This window comes from Drosophila innubila, assembly GCF_004354385.1.
Source record: "Drosophila innubila isolate TH190305 chromosome 2R unlocalized genomic scaffold, UK_Dinn_1.0 1_C_2R, whole genome shotgun sequence".
Classification (NCBI taxonomy): Eukaryota; Metazoa; Arthropoda; class Insecta; order Diptera; family Drosophilidae; genus Drosophila; species Drosophila innubila.
In genome coordinates, this window is record NW_022995374.1 from 14,139,189 (window position 1) to 14,157,315 (window position 18,127).

At 34.9% G+C, this 18,127-nt stretch overlaps 4 protein-coding genes across 5 annotated transcripts; 2 read left to right on the top strand and 2 right to left on the bottom strand.

Moving 5' to 3' along the window:
• Positions 1 to 135: 135 nt before the first annotated feature.
• LOC117785370 (protein NCBP2AS2 homolog) lies at positions 136 to 529 on the bottom strand. Its single transcript, XM_034623337.1, has 2 exons — positions 333 to 529; positions 136 to 278 (listed from the first exon to the last, which is right to left on the bottom strand). The coding sequence occupies exons 1-2, from the start codon at positions 503 to 505 to the stop codon at positions 194 to 196; spliced, it is 258 nt and encodes an 85-aa protein (XP_034479228.1). The 5' UTR covers positions 506 to 529; the 3' UTR covers positions 136 to 193.
• Positions 525 to 1,304, bottom strand: LOC117785369 (mediator of RNA polymerase II transcription subunit 9). The gene is made up of 3 exons (XM_034623336.1): positions 1,046 to 1,304; positions 771 to 834; positions 525 to 700 (listed from the first exon to the last, which is right to left on the bottom strand). The coding sequence occupies exons 1-3, from the start codon at positions 1,252 to 1,254 to the stop codon at positions 536 to 538; spliced, it is 438 nt and encodes a 145-aa protein (XP_034479227.1). The 5' UTR covers positions 1,255 to 1,304; the 3' UTR covers positions 525 to 535.
• Positions 1,305 to 2,967: 1,663 nt separating this feature from the next.
• LOC117785371 lies at positions 2,968 to 6,533 on the top strand. The gene has a single exon (XM_034623338.1). The coding sequence runs from the start codon at positions 5,802 to 5,804 to the stop codon at positions 5,979 to 5,981; it is 180 nt and encodes a 59-aa protein (XP_034479229.1). The 5' UTR covers positions 2,968 to 5,801; the 3' UTR covers positions 5,982 to 6,533.
• Positions 6,534 to 6,570: 37 nt separating this feature from the next.
• On the top strand, positions 6,571 to 17,895 carry LOC117785367 (upstream-binding protein 1). 2 transcript variants are annotated; one of them, XM_034623332.1, is made up of 13 exons: positions 6,571 to 6,913; positions 8,356 to 8,467; positions 8,606 to 8,809; positions 11,699 to 11,771; positions 11,835 to 12,181; positions 12,256 to 12,349; positions 12,765 to 12,909; positions 13,496 to 14,062; positions 14,127 to 14,305; positions 15,821 to 16,022; positions 16,120 to 16,235; positions 16,312 to 16,386; positions 16,611 to 17,895. In XM_034623332.1, exons 1-13 carry the CDS (start codon positions 6,599 to 6,601, stop codon positions 17,035 to 17,037), a joined length of 2,856 nt encoding a protein of 951 aa, XP_034479223.1. In that variant the 5' UTR covers positions 6,571 to 6,598; the 3' UTR covers positions 17,038 to 17,895. The 2 variants fall into 2 exon arrangements, with proteins under 2 accessions (XP_034479223.1, XP_034479224.1); XM_034623333.1 differs by lacking the exons at positions 6,571 to 6,913; positions 8,356 to 8,467; positions 8,606 to 8,809; ... (4 more) ...; positions 13,496 to 14,062; positions 14,127 to 14,305 and adding an exon at positions 15,744 to 15,761 and having other exon boundaries at positions 16,611 to 17,037.
• Positions 17,896 to 18,127: the final 232 nt, after the last annotated feature.

Consider the following 18,127-nt stretch of genomic DNA (forward strand, 5'->3'; position numbering starts at 1 on the left):
ATTATTTTTTTTTTACATTAAATATAAAATTATGTATAAATGAAGTTTGACAAACTCTACAAATATTTGCAAATTCTTTGATGTGAAAAATTAATGGGTTTGAGCATAATTATATTAAAATTAAACTACGTTTAATTACTCTTGAAATTTTTTTTTATGTTCCTAAAGTTTAAGCCATTATGTTAACAATAATTTAGTTGTTTTTCTTGTTCTTAAGCTCCTTTTTGATGCCCTCCAGCTCTTGCCGCACATTGTTCTTGAACATATTGACGAAAGACCTGAAATGGATTGTTATCAGTAACATAAAATTTGGTTTTAGATAGGGAGCTCACTTAAAGCGTTCCGGAGTCATCTCATGTAATCCCTGTTCCCTGGCCAAGCTCTTGGTGCGGTACATCAAAGAGACAACCAGTTGGGCGGCACGTCGCATGGGATAACTATCGGCCATGCGTTGGATGAGCTGCTCATTGTTGGCCAGATAACGCATCAGCAGTCGTAGCACCATCTTGTTCCCTCTTGTTTCCCTCGATCTAAACTAGAACTCTGTATCCTTGTACTTCTTAATCAGCTGCTGCTTCAGCTTCAGTTGACTACGCAACAGTTCCAGGCGCTGGAGTTGCTCCTCCTTGTTGTAATCTACGCCCGGCAGTTGCTTTATCTGTTCTCGCGCCGATTCAAAGCGTTTATGTAGCTCAAAGATCTGCAAAGGGAAACAGGTGACAATAAGATATATATATATGCATATATAATGGATTATTAACCACACTCACCTTGTGATTGCAGTCCTGGGATTCGCGCAGCTTTACTGCGTTCTCGAGCGGATCCTTTTCCACGCTGCAAATTGCAAAAACATTCAATTGTTATATAAGTTTACTAAATAATATTTTTCACTGCGCAATTTGTACTGCAAATTTAGTCAAAATTCTTTTTTGCCAACAAAACAAAAGTTTGTCGCACTCACACACACACACACACACATACGCCACGCACCCCTGCAAATAATAACAACAACAAGAAAACAATCACAACAAAAAAGAGAATTTACCAGCGCACAATATCGTAGATGATCGGCAAAATCTCGATGTCAAGCTGGTCGACTGTCAGCGGGCCGCCGATTCCGATGCCGTTCGATGTTTGCGTCTCTTGTGAAACTGTTGTTGTGGGCTCAAAAGGTGAATTTGATGTTTGCACCAAGCCGTCGGCAGTAAGTGTCGGTTTTCTGTCCTCAATTTGATTAATGGGCGATAATTCCATTATAATTCTTGAGTTTTTTTGCAACGCGTTTTATTTTTGGCTTTGATATTGTTTCGATGTCACAGCAGTCAATTATTATGTTATCGATACATTTTTCCAGCTATCGCAATCTCTGTCGCTACAGTGTTGTAAGGCTGCCACTTTTTCAACTGACATTCAATTTTACGCGCAAGCGCGAAATTTAAAAATGCTGACGACCTTAATTGATGTTGAAAAAACTATGCGCTAATTTTGATTATTGTAAAACGGGTCTTTCAATTAATTCAATCATTTATCATGTTAATTTGCACGTTTCACATATCATTTACTTTGTCGAGTCTTACACGAGCCTACGTTTTTACGTCTTTTAATTTATTTATTTATTTGATTGCCACAATTAAATTGATGAATGACTATAAAAAGAATAAAACTGCCAAATTGTGCTAATTATTATAAATTAGCAACGAATTTTGCGATAGCCGCTAATGAAATCCACTAAAAATTGTTCATGGCAAATTAATTAAGACCAAAGTCGGCAAAAAATTTTTTATCCGTTGAAAAACATGTAACAAAACTGTCCGATCTATATCTTTAAATGTGCAATTTGATTGCAACGAATGGCGTCTTTGACTTTCATTGTGCAAAATAAATTAATTTCACTTGAAACCTTGCTATTGATGGCAATTTAAAAACAATTGAAAAATATTTAATTCGCCTTCTCTCTCATTGCCATCAATTGAAGAATTGTACAACGAAAGCATTAAAAGTCAACTTCAGCCTTATAAAACCGCATTTATTGATTGAATGCCATTTTGGAGACAGACACTCTAATCAATTTCGGCAAATTCTTAAAAATTGTCTTTGTCAATTAAACTTTCAATTAACAAGTCGACCCGCTTATGAATGAAACCAAATAAAACACACACAAAAAATGTCAAAGCCAAGAAATAATTAATGCGAATTAAATAGAAACTTAGCAACATTCGAAATGTGTTTTTTCCTTACAAATATCAATTATTAAAAACAATTTAATGCCTGCCCGTTAGTCTACAGTTAGCCCATGTCTGGTTCAACGGCTGATCGCCGCCATATTTGGGCCAACTCAATCGTATTTTCACGAGTACCAAATTCGAATTTAAAATTTCTTTAAATTAAAGCCAATTATTCATTCATAAATTTATTTTTGATAACCTTTATTTAAGCTAATTATAATTAAAATTGTGCAATTATTTAAGTTTAGTATCGATAGCATCGAGTACACACAGTCAGGTGCAGACTTTGCTCTTAAGTTGTACTCTCTTAAGCAGTGTGATTAAGCGCAACAGCTGTCCAGCTGTTGCTCCTCTTTGTTGTTGCTGTCTTCTTTTAGTGGTTGTCAAATGCAAGTCAGATGCCATAAAACGAGTTTGTTTTCATAATTTTCTTGTTGTCTATTTTCCTGTCTGGTTTTGGCACGCATAGATAGCGAGAGAGACGATGACATCTTAACAGTGCGTGGCGATAACAATTTCCTCTGCTTTTGTTGTGTACTGCATTCCACTAATATTTACAATTGTTACATTTGTTTGATTGCTTGTGCGTGCCTAAAGAGCGCCAACTAGGCCCCAATACTCTTCGACTTGCAAGAGCGAGATGGAGAGAGAGAGAGAGAGTGCTAGAGAGTATCAAACGTCAGTCAGCTGGTAAACGCAGAGCGTAAGCTAAAATTTATATTAGCGTGTGACGTGCGCTCACCAAAATCAGTACGTTTGCTTCCATCGGCTAAAACACAAGTTTTGTGCGAGTCTAAACCATCATAACAACAACAACAACAAGCTACTTAAGCGGTCAACCCATAACAACAACGATAATTACAACTATTTAATACAACAACACGAGCAGCCATAACACGTCGGCGTTTTTTTGTGTATAAAAAAAACGTCAAAGTTTAATTAGCGCGCAAAGCGACGACGCCGCCGCGGCCCAAAACTTATTATACAGTGATTCGTGTTTGCGCTTTCCAAAGGCTCTCCCAGTTTTCCTTGCCTTTTATTACGTGTGCGTGCCAAAATACGTCATCGACTCGCGCAGCAAAAGTGCGAACGGCAACAACAGTTACAACAACAACAAAAACAACAGTGGCAAACGGCAGCCATTGAAAGCTTCTGAGTGGGCAGCTCACACACACACACACACATACATATATATGTAGATGTGCAAGCAGCATACATAAAGAAAGACCTATTGAATTAAATGCAATTGCAACTACAACGCGAGCAATCAACATAAATCGAGGAAAATTTCGCTCTGTTTGAAATAATTAATTTGTTATTGTGTCGAGCGACGACATTCACAGTGAAACGCAGCAGCAACAGCGAGCAAGTCAAGCGCGCAACACGTGTGCGAGAGTGAGACGACAGTAGTGTCATATTGAGAGAGCGCAGTAGCGGGTGCAAGTGAAGTAAGCGTTTGATAAAAAAACAAAAGAAGAAACAGAAAGAAAAAAAAACAAAAGCAACAGCGTCGCCGAGGCAGTAATCAAAATAACAGCAGATAAGAAAACGTGGAAAAACAGCTGAGCTGAGCAGAGAGCAGGGCAGTGCAGTGCAGCAACGATAACAACAACAACAAAAAGCTCTTTCTCAATTGACACAAGAGGAACAACAACGACAACAACAACAGCAATCAATATTCGAACGCAGCGCGCGCACATTGTTGTCAATTAGGGAAGCAGCAAACGTTAGCGTAAGCAGAGCAGCCACGTCGAAGTCGCAGTAGCCGTCGCAGTCGCAGTCGCAGCATCCACAACGACAATCAACTTGATCAACCGTCGCAGTCGCAGTCGCAGCAGCAGCAGTCACAATCTCTCATCGTCCCCGTGTCCGTCGTAATCACAAGTTTTTTGATCGTCGTCGTCGGCTCGCGTTCGGTTTGCGTTGTGTGGCTTGTGTTTAATTCCGAAACAGAAACTGAAACTGTATCTGTAGTTTCCCGCTAACGGCGAATATTCTCACAACTCATTGATATTTTAACCTCGTGTCCGTGTTGGTTGCCGCTCGACCAAGGTTCTGGCCACACAAAATGCTTGTCTCTTTGGGCTTTTCGAAGCCTCGCTTCGTCGGATTAAAAGTGCTCCTATAGCGCGAAAATAATATAAAAAAAAAAATCGAAAAAACCAAAAAACGATAAATCGAATTGGCAACAAGAAAATATCAAAGATATATAATCAATGAACCGCTGTTAAAAATATTTAAAAAATACAAATAAAGAAAGAACAACAACAACAAAAAAATTAGTAAATCAAAAGACCAAACATTGCGCGCAGACAAACAACAACAAAAACGAATCGAAAGGAAAACGATCGACTAAACAAACAAATCAGATCATTTTTTCGGGGCTGTTAATTTGATTAATCAAATATTATAAAAATTTGTACAATTAGCGTTATAACTCGAAAACCCGTTTTCGAAATCCAAAAGTTAATAAAGTTAAAAAAGCAGAAAAAATCCATCTCAAATAAAAAACTTTATTGTAGCCAACTGACCAACAGTCGATCAAATACATCTACAAGTGCAAATACACCAACAGCAACACACAGATAACGCATACAAACGTGAAGAAGGCTTTTAAAACTTTATCAATTGTGTGAGCAGCAATACACCAATACCATCACAAAGTGCGGGCTTCTATAAATAACACGCACACATTGAAAAAGCTGTGCTGCTCTCTCAGCGATTAACTTTAAGCAAAAGCAGCGAAAAAAAACAGAAATACTTATTAGCAAGCGATTTTCACGCTCAGCGGAAAACAGAATACATTTGAAACGCGTCTGGAATAGTTGTGTCTGCGGTCTCTCAGCGAAAAAATTAAAAATATATACATATATGAAATAATTATTATATATATGCGCATTTGTGTATCGAACGTGACAAAGTGTTAACAGTGTTTGTTCGAAAAAAAAGCTACAACCCAATTCAACAAAAACAAAACAAATGTGCATTTCGCGTGTTTGCTTTTCAACTATCAAGAACTTTGCGCCTTTCTCGAATTGCTCGCAATAATGTCTGCCTTGTGACAGTGTCTCAACAGCAACAACAACAACATATATAGAAGAAAATATATATATTTTGTGGAAGTCGTACAAGTGCCAAAACTATTTGGTTACCGCCTAATTAGAATGTCAAATATCTGACAGCGTGCTATACAATAAACAAAGCTCACAACTACACTGTGCAAAAAACAATAATAACAACACCAACAACAACAACAACAAGACAAAATTACTCAAGGAGCTTTTTCAACAGTTATTCACGCAACGGTTTCAATACAAATTTGCCAAAATGTTCGCATCAATCTGACAGCGGTTTAAAAGCCCCAAAAAAGAAAAATCAGAAATAAACAAAAGAGCCTACTAAAAGTCTAAGCCAAGTGCTAAAAAGCCATAAAAGCTAAAGGAAACGTTCCCAACTCCAGCAAAAAAGGAAGCAGGAACAACTTAAAAGCAACAACAGTAGCAGCAGCAGAAGAAAAAAGCTTTTGAAAACTTTAAAATTTTGTGCATCCCCCAAAGTTCAGAAACTTAACGATAAATGGAGAAATCTGAAATACGACTGCAACGCATGTCAAATGAATATCAATCGCAATCGAGCTATATGTATCTACGGAACAAAATGCTGTTAAAAATTGAAAATACACTACTCCGAAGCCATCGTCAGCGTGAGACAACTGGGATCAAGAAACTATACAATTCGTTTTTTGTGCTCTTTTAATTTCAAGGCGTTTTATTCCCCCGAAGAACGCACAACGAATTTCTGATCAATTCAAAGTATAACTATTTAGTTACAAACAAGATTCAAGTTGTAAAAAGAATTAAAACTATAGATATTATTTGGTTGTTAGTTGTATCCAAAATCAAAAGTGCTGTGCTAAGAAAAAAAAATTTAAAAAAAAAAACTAAAAAAAAATATATACAAAAAAAAAACTAGTGTCATTAAATCTTCTTTGTTGTCATAAACAATTTTAAAATATATATACAAAATGTTGACCTAAATAAATAAATATATAAATACTTTTTATTAAAAACCCATTCTACTTCGAATATACACATATTATATATCGTTAACAACACCAACAACAATAATTAAGATAATTGGATAGTCCAAAAATAATAATTAAGGGGGAAGGAGCTGCAAAAACTTGACAAAATTGCAGGCGAAAGCTCGAAGGATACACCCTAGAACCCCGTGTTTCTTTTAACCGGGTGCGTATTAACGGTAATTGTGGTCAACCAATTCAACAATAGACAATTCTATAAAAATAAATTTTGTGTTGTGTTTTCTGTAAAGAAAAAAAGACGAATTTTGAAAGTATTTTGTTTTCGTACCGAATGGCGCTTTCGTTTCTTTCGCAAAGTTCCGGCCTCTTGGATTTACAAAGCATATTTGATCCACAATATTCATTGCAACAACAACAACAACAACAACTACATTTACCATCACAACAACAACAACAATCATCACGCACATCAGCGAAATTTGATTTAAGCATTTTCAACGATTTCGACCAAATGGAATTCAACAACAATTTAAATCGAAACCATAATCAATATCAGAATAATAATAATAATAATACTAATAACCACAATACCACCAACAACAACACCATACATACGCACCAGACAAACGGTGAAAATCTTAATCAGGTAAGCTCTATGATATTGAACTAAGAAGAAAAGCTGAGGAAAAGTTTTATTCTATTTGGTTAAGATTTGACAAAGATATCACAGTTTGAAGTTTTTGAAAAAGCGTTAAGGGAAAAAATCAAGTGAAGGAAGAAATTGTATTTTCCAATTTTAATACAAAATTAATTTTAAGTCCAAATAATGATAAAATTGACGTTCCACTTGAAAATGGGTAAAGCTTTGACAAAGTTATGACAGTTGGAAGTTTTTGAAAATGCGACAAGAGGTATGTTAAATATGGAAAAAATGGACATTGAGAAACAACAATTAAATTTTTCAATTATGATGCAGAATCAAAATATAGGATAAAGTTTAAAGCTCAAAATATCGATTTTTATTATAATCGATTTAATAAACTCGATTGTTCTTCAAACATATAACCGAGTTAAAGTAATAGAAATCGCTTCTGCGAAAATAAAGTTGTCGCATATTCTATGTTTTTTTGCGTCCTTAATAGTTTTTATTAAAAAAATATATTTTTTAAATCAACTTAAATTAAATTTCATGAAACGAAAAGTTTTTAAAAAGTTTCGTATCAAATGTTGTTTTTCAATTATTTGATTACATTGATATATGTTTTTGTTCTTTTAATTAGAACAAAAATAAAATTAGAACAAAACAAAAATAAAATGTGTATATATGCGTAAATGTATTTACAATAAATTAGAATAGAATACAATATCATATAACAAATTGACTGGCACAGACAGGTAAACAAACTGGCAAACAACTTTGTCAAATGCGAATAATACGTAAATAGATCGACTTGACAGACATTTGATAGCCCCTACTTTCGACTATATCTACTTAGATGGACTCTTAAAACATGCTTGAAAATAACTTCAGTCCGTCGGCTTTGATTGCTCTCTCGTTGGGGCTATTTCGAAGCTTTGACAGGTCGTCCTCTTGTGGTTATTATTATTTACACACAACGCTTATCTTTCTTTGAGGCCAATAAAATGAAATTAAATATTACAAAAGCAGACGCGAAGTAAACAAATATGTATAAATCTCGAATCTATATAGAGCGAAATGCAATGAATCGATTGTGGAATCGTTTGGCTTTCGGATTTTCTTAACTCTCAGTTATTAAAAACGACAATATACACAGAACAGAAATCTGAGCCTAGATAGGCACAATTCTCTCAAATATGTTTACTAGAGCGTGTATTATCAGCAAGGTTTAGGACCCCTATAGCATTTTAGGTAGAATTAAGTGATAATGAGACATTGACTAGACATTTTAATTGAATAACGAGCTAAACGCTTCGAAAATGTTCAGTTTTAGAAAGTTTTCTAGAGACAAAGATCTAATATGCTGCCCCGTTCTTGGTATACGTATTCTTCTTCATTACATATTCATGGGAAAATTTATGTACTGTCACATTAACGCTTTCTTTTAGATCCAAAATCGTCATTTTATCAGCGGCTATCATCATCAGCATATTGGATCGGATTATGAGCAAGTAATTAACTTTGTTGATTCACCACCGAATTCAGAGGAATCTTGGACAGGTAAGAAAGTATTAACTTGTCGTTTATTTAAACTCATCAATGCTGCAAAATTCATCGAATCCATCAAATCAAATCATCGCTTAAAGCTAAACAATATTGGCTAATCGATACGTTTCGATTTGGTTCGTTATAATGCAGACGCACAGTCCAAGGAATCACCAGGACCCCAAATAATCGACGTTAGGACAATTTACTCCAACAGTGGTTCACGCAAAAGACGAATGGATTGGGACTCATTAGATATCGGTCAAAGTGAAAATTCGCCGACAACCCCAACTGGCGATTTACCCCATAAAGTGGCACATCACGAGAAAGATAAACACAAGCGTGAAAAGCACTCAGGTAAGAATAGGAAATGGAAAACAGTTCCCAGTCACTTGTAACATTAAAAATATCTATAAGATCGAGTAACTCCGATTCGAAAAGCTTTATCTTAAAGTTCTTTTACTACCCAGTGCTAAAAATGCTTGTATGTTTAAGATAACAGAAATAATACAATAATAATTAGAAAATAATGTATGGACAAAAAAAAAAAAACTAAAAGCACGAAAATAAGACAAGGAATGTTTAAGAAATTGTTATAAAAAAATCGAAAAGATATTTATTTTTAAAAAATGCCAAACATATTGAAATAAACTCAACTGACAGTGAGACATATGAACAAGTTGCTCATTTTGATGTTTGCCTTTGAAGCCCCAAAATGATGGCCAAAAGAGAGGGAACACACACAATTTGTTAGCAGTTAGAAACAAAAAATAAAAGTAAGAAATTAACAATAATTTGGGAACCGGTTTTAGATATTTTACGTCTGCGCAACGTGCAATTTGGCGCCGCTTTTAATTAGCGAGAGGATATTGTATCTTATTCTATATCTGAGAGTATACATCAAGTTGCTTTCATCAGAGTAAAGTTTTGTAAAGTCCATATGCACCTAAAATGTTTCTGCTCTAGTATTGATCTTATTGGAACGTGCTAATTGTTTTATAAATTAAGAAATGTTTCTGTTAATTGATCAATATTCAAGTGTGCAACTCATAAAACTCATTTATATTGACTATTTCGTGAGTTAGCATTTAAAATACAATTAAATAAATAAATAATTTTTTATTTAAATATTATAATATTATAGTTTTAGTTTATAGAATATAGTTCGGAAACAGAGTAATATTTCAAGATATTTAAAGCTAGTTTGCAGTGATATTAAAAGTTCGATAAGCCGTATAAGCGATCTACCAACTTGTTGTATTGGTTGCCAGAAAGACTGAGAGTTTAATTTAAGGCATGTAATTAAGTTAACACTTATGTGGAAGACATGGTGTTAATTGTTATCGCACTGTAAGAATAGAAACAAGCTGCGTATATGACTTTTATGATCATATAGTATATTTAAACAATAGAAGCTCTGGAAATTTTCCAATGCACGCCCTTCAAATAAAGAGATTGATTTGAGTGTGATAAAGAAGGTTGGAGATCTAAGCCTTGAATTTATATCCATTTTGGGGGCCTGATCTTTCTGCCTAAAAAGTTCCAGAAACTTGACTGTACGAGTTTATAACAGATTGTGCTGGGAATCTATTGGGGCCGAAATCACGCAAAAGCCAACAGAGTTTTGACATTGGCCTAATTACAGCAGCTACAATGCTGATACAGATAGGTATATACATTCTCTAGACTTAACCGTATAATTTAAACTCTTGACAATCTGAAAATGTAAAACTCGCACATGGATAACGAAAGAGAGAGAGTGAGAGAGAGAGAGAGTGTGTGTAAGTGGGAGAGTGAGTGAATGTGAGAGAGTTAGAGAGAGCGTGCAACGCTCGTGATGATGGCTTATCAACAAATATGAAATCAACACGACAAATGTGCACAGATAAGACCGCTAAATTGTCGACGTTTTGTAGAACCCACAATTAAAGCAATTCCGTTTTTAGTTAAAACAACTAAAACACAAATTGCTGCAACAAATTGTCCTATTGTTTAATTAGTTTTGGAGGAAAAACTTTCAGCAATTAGTAAAAAAAAAATGTGGACAAAAAACTACTATTCTATTAGTTTTTTTTAACAGCAAATAATAATTGGGCTTTAAAGTTGAATTATACAAGTGCAATCACTATAATGTTTGTACGGTTTATATAACGTGGGATATACAATGGATCTATTCTGTAGTCAAATCTAATTTTATATATATATCAGTTGAGCCTATCCTCTATTTTGTATTATTCGTCGGGATTTTGCTCTTGAAATTGTATCGATTGACATTTGAACAATTACTTTAAACAATTTCCTCTTTTATTGTTGACAAATTAGCGAGCCGTGTGGGCGCTCTAGATATACCCTGTATTGAAAATGTTGAATTTTCTGTTTAAGTTTATCATTTCCGATATTCAGAATTTGACTAAAGCACATAGGTTCTATCACTTTTGTAATTTCCTGCTGGTTTCTTAAGCTCCCTAGCTAATGCTTTTAACCAAAAAATATGAATTAATTTATTTATTTTTTTTTTTATTTATGATTTTTTCTGGGTTTTCCCCAATTATAGCAACGAAATTTACACCAATCTTCTACATTTTAAATATTTTTAATTCCAATCTTAACTATAATGTTTAAGAATGTAAAAAAAATTCTTGGAGATAGTAGATGTCGCTCTATTAATATACCCTTTAAATGTTAAATTTCTTTTTCATTATGACTGCTGTCAAAATAAAACTACAGGGTAAAAAACAGTAACTACAGCATGTAGATAGACAGTATCTGAAACGAAACGTGCTTCAGTCAAAAATATATTTAATCATCATTTGCGTCATCAGACTCGAGATAAATATGTCTGAATTAATTGACATAAATTTAAAATTTTCGATTCAATTTTCGTTCATATATGAATTCATTTAGATCTTAGAGTTACGTATAGTTATTACACAGATCTATCTATATTAATTAAATGTAATGTTGAGAACTCAACTATCATTATTCATTTGTTTTAATTAAGTTCCATTTGTTTTCGGAAAATTTTTAAATATTGCAAAGAGAGCTTACAAATAGTCATATTGCTATAGGGGCGTATTACTAATAGTAATCGAATTCTATTGAAAACGATAAATAAATTTTAAATATAAAAAGTTCTATATTTTTAGAAGAAATTCCATTAAACAACAAAAACATTTAACAATTAGAAATATTAGAAATAAGCAAAGATTAAAATATTTAATCTTTAATATCTTATTGAATTTGCAGGTCGCAGCAGCTGGAGCGACGAAATAGGCTTCGATCTGAACGCAGAGTTTAATAGCAACTCGTATTTGAACAAGTGAGTGTAAAGATACATACAAAAAAAGGAAATGCAAGAAATAAGTTAAAATTATATTTACAGTGAGAACTTTTTATCGTTCTCCCCGAGCCTGACGGCACTGAAACAGGAGCCGCAAACGGAGCAGCTCAAGCCAAATCCAAAGGAAAGCAGCAACTCTGCTGCCGTGGTTAATATTGGCAAGATTGATAAATCGCCATTGGGTGACGCCAATCATTCACCACGTGGAGGGCAATCGCAGGAGCCAGCAAGTGGCAACAAGAATGAGTTGAACCCGGGCAACATTTGTGGCTGTGGCTCGCCGCAAGGCTCGCCCGCCGCAGCGGACTTTGAACTGAATGGCAATGCCAATGGAAGTGCAGTTGACAAAGGCAAATCTGCAGCTGGCAATGAGGCCTATGCACAGGCGAGTAAGTACAACTAATTCATGACAAGATACATTTGTATCTGTAGCGCAATAATTGTCTAAATTGATAAATTACAGCACGCTCTGGATTGCAGCAACAACTGAGCGTTGTCGAGGAGGCCAAAATAGAGCCGAGCTCATCTGGCGGTGCAGCCCATGCTGAGGATCACAAGTAAGCACAGAGAGTATATCAGAAGAGATACTTTTTATTAGAATTTAAAAAAAACTTGGCTAGTAACACTCTGTATTTATGCGTAGTATGTGTACTGGGATAGAAATTTAGTTAATCCTTAAATAAGTAGTAAAGATATCATCTATCACCTATTTATCTAGTGATAGCTCTAGAAATAGTTAGATAAATGTATCTAATCTTAAGTTCTAGCTTTATCACACTTCAAATCGCGCCTTTTTTCTGTGGAATATTTGACTTGATACTATAGCATATTTTAAGTCCATGTTATAGTACAAACAACCAACGAAAATTGGATTTAAAAACATATTTTAACTGAACCTTTATCTATATATTCAATTTTGAATTTTTGGAATATTTTCTATATAATTAAATTGTTCTTTGCTCTTTTCAACAGATTTCAGTACATTTTGGCAGCGGCCACCTCAATTGCGACTAAGAACAATGAGGAGACTTTGACCTATCTGAATCAGGGTCAAAGCTATGAGATCAAATTGAAGAAAATTGGAGATTTATCTTTCTATCGTGATAAGATTTTGAAGGTGAGTGAAATGTCGCCTGTTTGTTCTTAACTGTTACAATTCCCTATATATATAATATAATTTTTTTTTTAAGTATAAATCATAACTGTCTGTCTAGATTTGAATGTCTGCTGTCTCTCTCTGTCTCTTTGTCGCTTTTTCACTCACACGATCCTTGTCTTTTCTCGCCGAGTTCAAACTAATTTGCGAAAAAGAGAAAAATGTGTTTAAATTGTCTGAGTTATTGTTATGGTTGATTTCTATTAAGACTCGTTGACTGGACAGACATATAATTGTGCTGACTTGGCAGCGCAGTCGACGCAGGAAGCGACTGCGTCCGCGACCGCGACTGAGGACAGTTATGTGCTTGTCGCCAATGTAGAAATATTAAAGTAATGTGTGTGGATGTTAATTGATTTTAATATGCCCCAATTAAGCTTAATTTGTACGCAAAACAACTTGAGGCATGCGCAACAACAACAACCATACTGACAACGACAGCGAAAAGTATCTTTAAGTAACCTAAAATGTATCTTATACTTGTATAGAATTCATTTTGGTAAATTGAACTTTGTACTGTCAACTTTTATTTTTATGTTGCTTTCAGAGCGTTATCAAAATCTGTTTCCATGAGCGTCGATTGCAGTTTATGGAACGGGAGCAGATGCAACAATGGCAAGCATCGCGTCCTGGCGATCGCATCATTGAAGTGGATGTGCCACTTTCGTACGGTTTGTGCCACGTGTCGCAGCCATTGAGTTCGAGTTCATCGAATACTGTGGAAATATTTTGGGATCCATTGAAGGAGGTCGGTGTTTACATCAAGGTCAATTGCATATCAACTGAATTTACACCAAAGAAGCACGGCGGCGAAAAGGGTGTACCATTTCGACTACAAATTGAAACTTATATAGAAAATGCATCAACAACAGCTAACAGTGGCAACAACAGCAGCTCGAGCAGCAGCAGCAGCAGCAACAGCAACAGCAGCAGCAGTGCCAACGGCAACAACAACAGCAATACAACAACTAGCAACAACAACAACAACAACAACACAGCAATCACATCACCCGGCACACCCGACAATCGTACGGGCAATGCCAGCAGCAACATCGCCGGACTTGCCGCACTCAACGGCAAACAGGCGGTGCATGCAGCTGCCTGTCAGATTAAGGTAAGGGTATTCCCACTCCATATCACACAACAAACCCAATTTACAATTTACAATCGTTTGACAGGTATTCAAGCTTAAAGGCGCCGATCGCAAGCATAAACAAGATCGCGAAAAGATCCAAAAGCGTCCACAGTCCGAGCAGGAGAAATTCCAGCCAAGCTACGAGTGCACCATTATGAATGATATATCATTGGATTTGATAACGCCAACCACTACAACTACCGGTTGCTACAGTCCCGAATAGTGAGTACACTCTACAGAATATCATCGATCGTTCAATTGCCTTTAATTAAATACAATTATTTTGTTGTTCCACGCGACAATCAATCCAAATCCAGCGATCTAGCAATTGCCTAAATTATTTGGCGTATTTCCCTTTGGATATATATTTGGTACAGTTTACGAATTGATTTATAAATGACAAGAACGAAAATTTTTTAGATATAGATTTATAAATAAAAATTCTAAAGCCTAAATTTTAGACTATTTGCCGAGCTATTTAGATTTTGCTCTTTATACTATACAAGCAAGTTCAAGTGCAGTCTCCCCAACACACCCTTATAAACACACACCCACATACAGAGAGTAATGCTTTTTAATCATTCCCATTTATATACGCAAATATTTGTTTACTTATTTCAATGAGCACTCGAGCTATGCTAATGGAACTTTCCCAAAATGTTGTAGAAATCAAATCAATTCGATTTATTTATTTTCAAATCGATCGATGCGTCAAAAAGAGCGCAAATCAGATAAATAGACCGGAAACACATTGTTTACTCTCGCGAGAACATTTTTATATTACTACAGGATCTATTTGCCGGTTCTCTTATGTAGCTCTAAGAGAACTTTCGTTAAGAAAGAGATTTATTAGTATTATGTTGTAAGTTTCGCCACTGTATTTTGCTTGGCTTTCGAACCGGTCTCGATTTTTGCTGCAAAATCAATGAAAAATAATAAAACTTGGTAGTTATTTTTAGTATGGCTTTTAACCGGTTTTAATACCCTGTACGTGTGCTTAGATGTGGTATATGGGTTGTACGATGTCATAAAACTGGTTACAAGTTAAATTATATTTTTAAGTTTAAAAATGTATTTTTTTATTTAGAAAATATTTGTAATAAAATATATACATGTATATACGGAGACAATATGAAATTTAAGGGTATAAGCTAGTCGAGCATTGATAAGTTGTAGGTTGTTTCCTTGAGAAATTCTTTTGCAAAGCAATTAACAATGTTAAAAAGTTCATAAGGCTGCAATAAAATTATAAGCACACAAATATAGTTTATTTTTCCAGCAAATATAAAGCAATTAGAATCAGATATTTAAGTATATGTAGAAACGTTACCAAGGGAAATATTTCCAAGAATTTGTAGCGTCTGCAAAATGTTGGCAGAGCTGAAGGTCGGATAACAATAATATTAACTGATGGCTGACTGAACAGATTTATATAAGGTTTAATCAACCACAACAATGGGTATTGGATATCAGTTTGTTGTTGCCATAAAACCAAAGCGTAAGCTATAAACTGAGCTGAGAGTAATAAAGAGAGCAAATGAGAGACAAGTCTGCATGTGTGTGTGTGTGTATCTGTTGGATTGATTTTGTTGGCCATTCGTGAACATGCGCTTGTATCTAAAGGATCGCGCCTGTCGTTGCCACAACATATATTATCACACAATATTACAAAGAATTTGTAAATACACTAACAATAAATTAATACTCATGAATAATCAATATTCTTTTTGATTGCAGTATGAAATTGTGGCCAAATTCGCCAGTTCATATACCAAAATATGATGGGATGCTACCGTTTACAAGCAGCGCATCACCAGGGACCAGCAGCAGTCCAATTGCCATCAATTCAGTGACATCAACAAATTCGCCAACATTGAAACTAATGGATACCACAAATATGGTATCGCCGCCGCATGTGCCAGCGGATATGGATGATTATGTATGTAGAAACAGCACAAGTGCTCTTTATACATATATACATAAAATATACTTTATTCAAAGCTCTAATTGAATTTTTGCCGTCTTTTTTGTAACAGAATCAGAACATAATGCCGGAATCAACGCCCGCACAAGTGACACAATGGCTGACCAATCATCGTCTGACGGCCTACCTCACCACATTTGCCCACTTCTCCGGCGCTGATATTATGCGGTGAGTGAGCTTTCTACACGCTCATTTTCTAGCCGAAAGCTCATTATTCTCCCTCTCTCTCTCTCTCTATATTTAGCATGTCGAAGGAGGATCTAATACAAATTTGTGGTCTTGCCGATGGCATACGCATGTATAATATTCTGCGCGCCAAGTAAGTTCCATTAATCAGAAATGACATTAGTTGAAAATCCAAGCTTTAGAATTTGATTTAGTTTGCAGAAGCTTTGCAGAATATTATATACAATTTTAAAGGCGCTTATAAAGCCCTTGAAAACCTGCAAATGAATTGAAATAATTCCCTGACACTTTCAGCTAATGGCACTTTGTTTTATATGCTGTAAAGAAATTTTTTTAACACTTTTTAAATATTTATAGAACCATTGCACCTCGTCTGACGCTCTATGCCAGCATGGATGGATGCAGCTACAATGCCATCTACTTGCTCTCCAACACGGCAAAGGAGTTGCAGCAGAAGCTCTTCAAGATGCCTGGATTTTATGAGTTCATGGCCAAGGGCGGCTCAGCTGGCGCATTGGAGAATGGCGGCTGTGTGACAGCTGCTGCTGCTGCTGCAGCACTCTACAACAATTGGAGCATGCATTCAAAGTACTCAGGCAGCGGCTCGAACATATTCAACGAGGTCAACAAGAGTTGCGTATTTATTTCGGGACCCTCGGGCATACTTGTTAGCGTTACCGATGAGGTGCTCAACAATGAGATCAAGGATGGCAGTCTCTATGCTCTGGATGTGCAGGCTGGCAAAGTTGTATTGAAATTGATTAATAAGCAGGATAACAATTGAATGTTATGAAACGAAACCATCTTCTAGTTGTAGAATTGCTTTTGTTGAAATGCCTAAAGATAGTGAAAAACATAAATGAAAAGTATAGTTTTTAGCATTTATCATTGAACTAACTATCCAATTTTACGAATAACACACACGTATTACAATTACAAGCACATCAGTTATATATATATAGATCTATATACTATATATACACATTTCTATGTAAGTTTCAATTTGTATGAGATTTCGCGCAGCAATTTTGAACAAGTAATAACAGAAAAACCCCCCCATTATTAATGTTGTAGTATACAATAGTATAATTTCGATATCCCTTAAATTTTTAGTTCTTCCCCATTTGATTATATATTATCATTTAATAGTTATTTCATTTTCCATCTCCGATTCGCTTTCATTTTGAACTTTGTTTTTATATAATGCTACATGTTTTTATATATCTAAGTTTTTATCATTTTATTTTTTAACTTCACACACCTACGTAAATAACATTTGTTTATTATATTATATTATACCACATAAATATAGCAAAAAGATATTTGTATGAAGCAGTTGCAAAACATTTGAAGTAGAAAAATCCAAACAAAAAACTACAAAATCACAAAAAAAAAATAATAAAAATATAAAAAAACTATATATTTAGCATATGCATATTACAAAAAAAAAAAACCCAGCAACAAATTATATTTACCACATTTAAAGTACAGTGCCACGATAAATCGAACATTTAACAACAATTGTCGGATGTCAGCTAACAACCAAACAACGTCTATTGTTTTTACTTATCCAGCTTATACATAGTATGTGATAGAAGCAATAAAGTGTTATCCAAGAGTGGACTGTCAAAAAAAGAAAAAATCATTAACATGTGTTTTATTGAACGATATAATTAGCTAATATAAATATATTAAATGTTATTTTTTGGGAGCCAGCAATCTAAACAAAGAATTTAACAAAGACTGGGGCGAAGAATTTTCTTTCAACTATACAATCCTCGATTGCACATTTTCCATAATGATTTTTTGGAAACAGTTTGACAAATGTCTCACAAATACTCATTGAAGTGAGTAGAGTTGTCGCTTTACTCAAA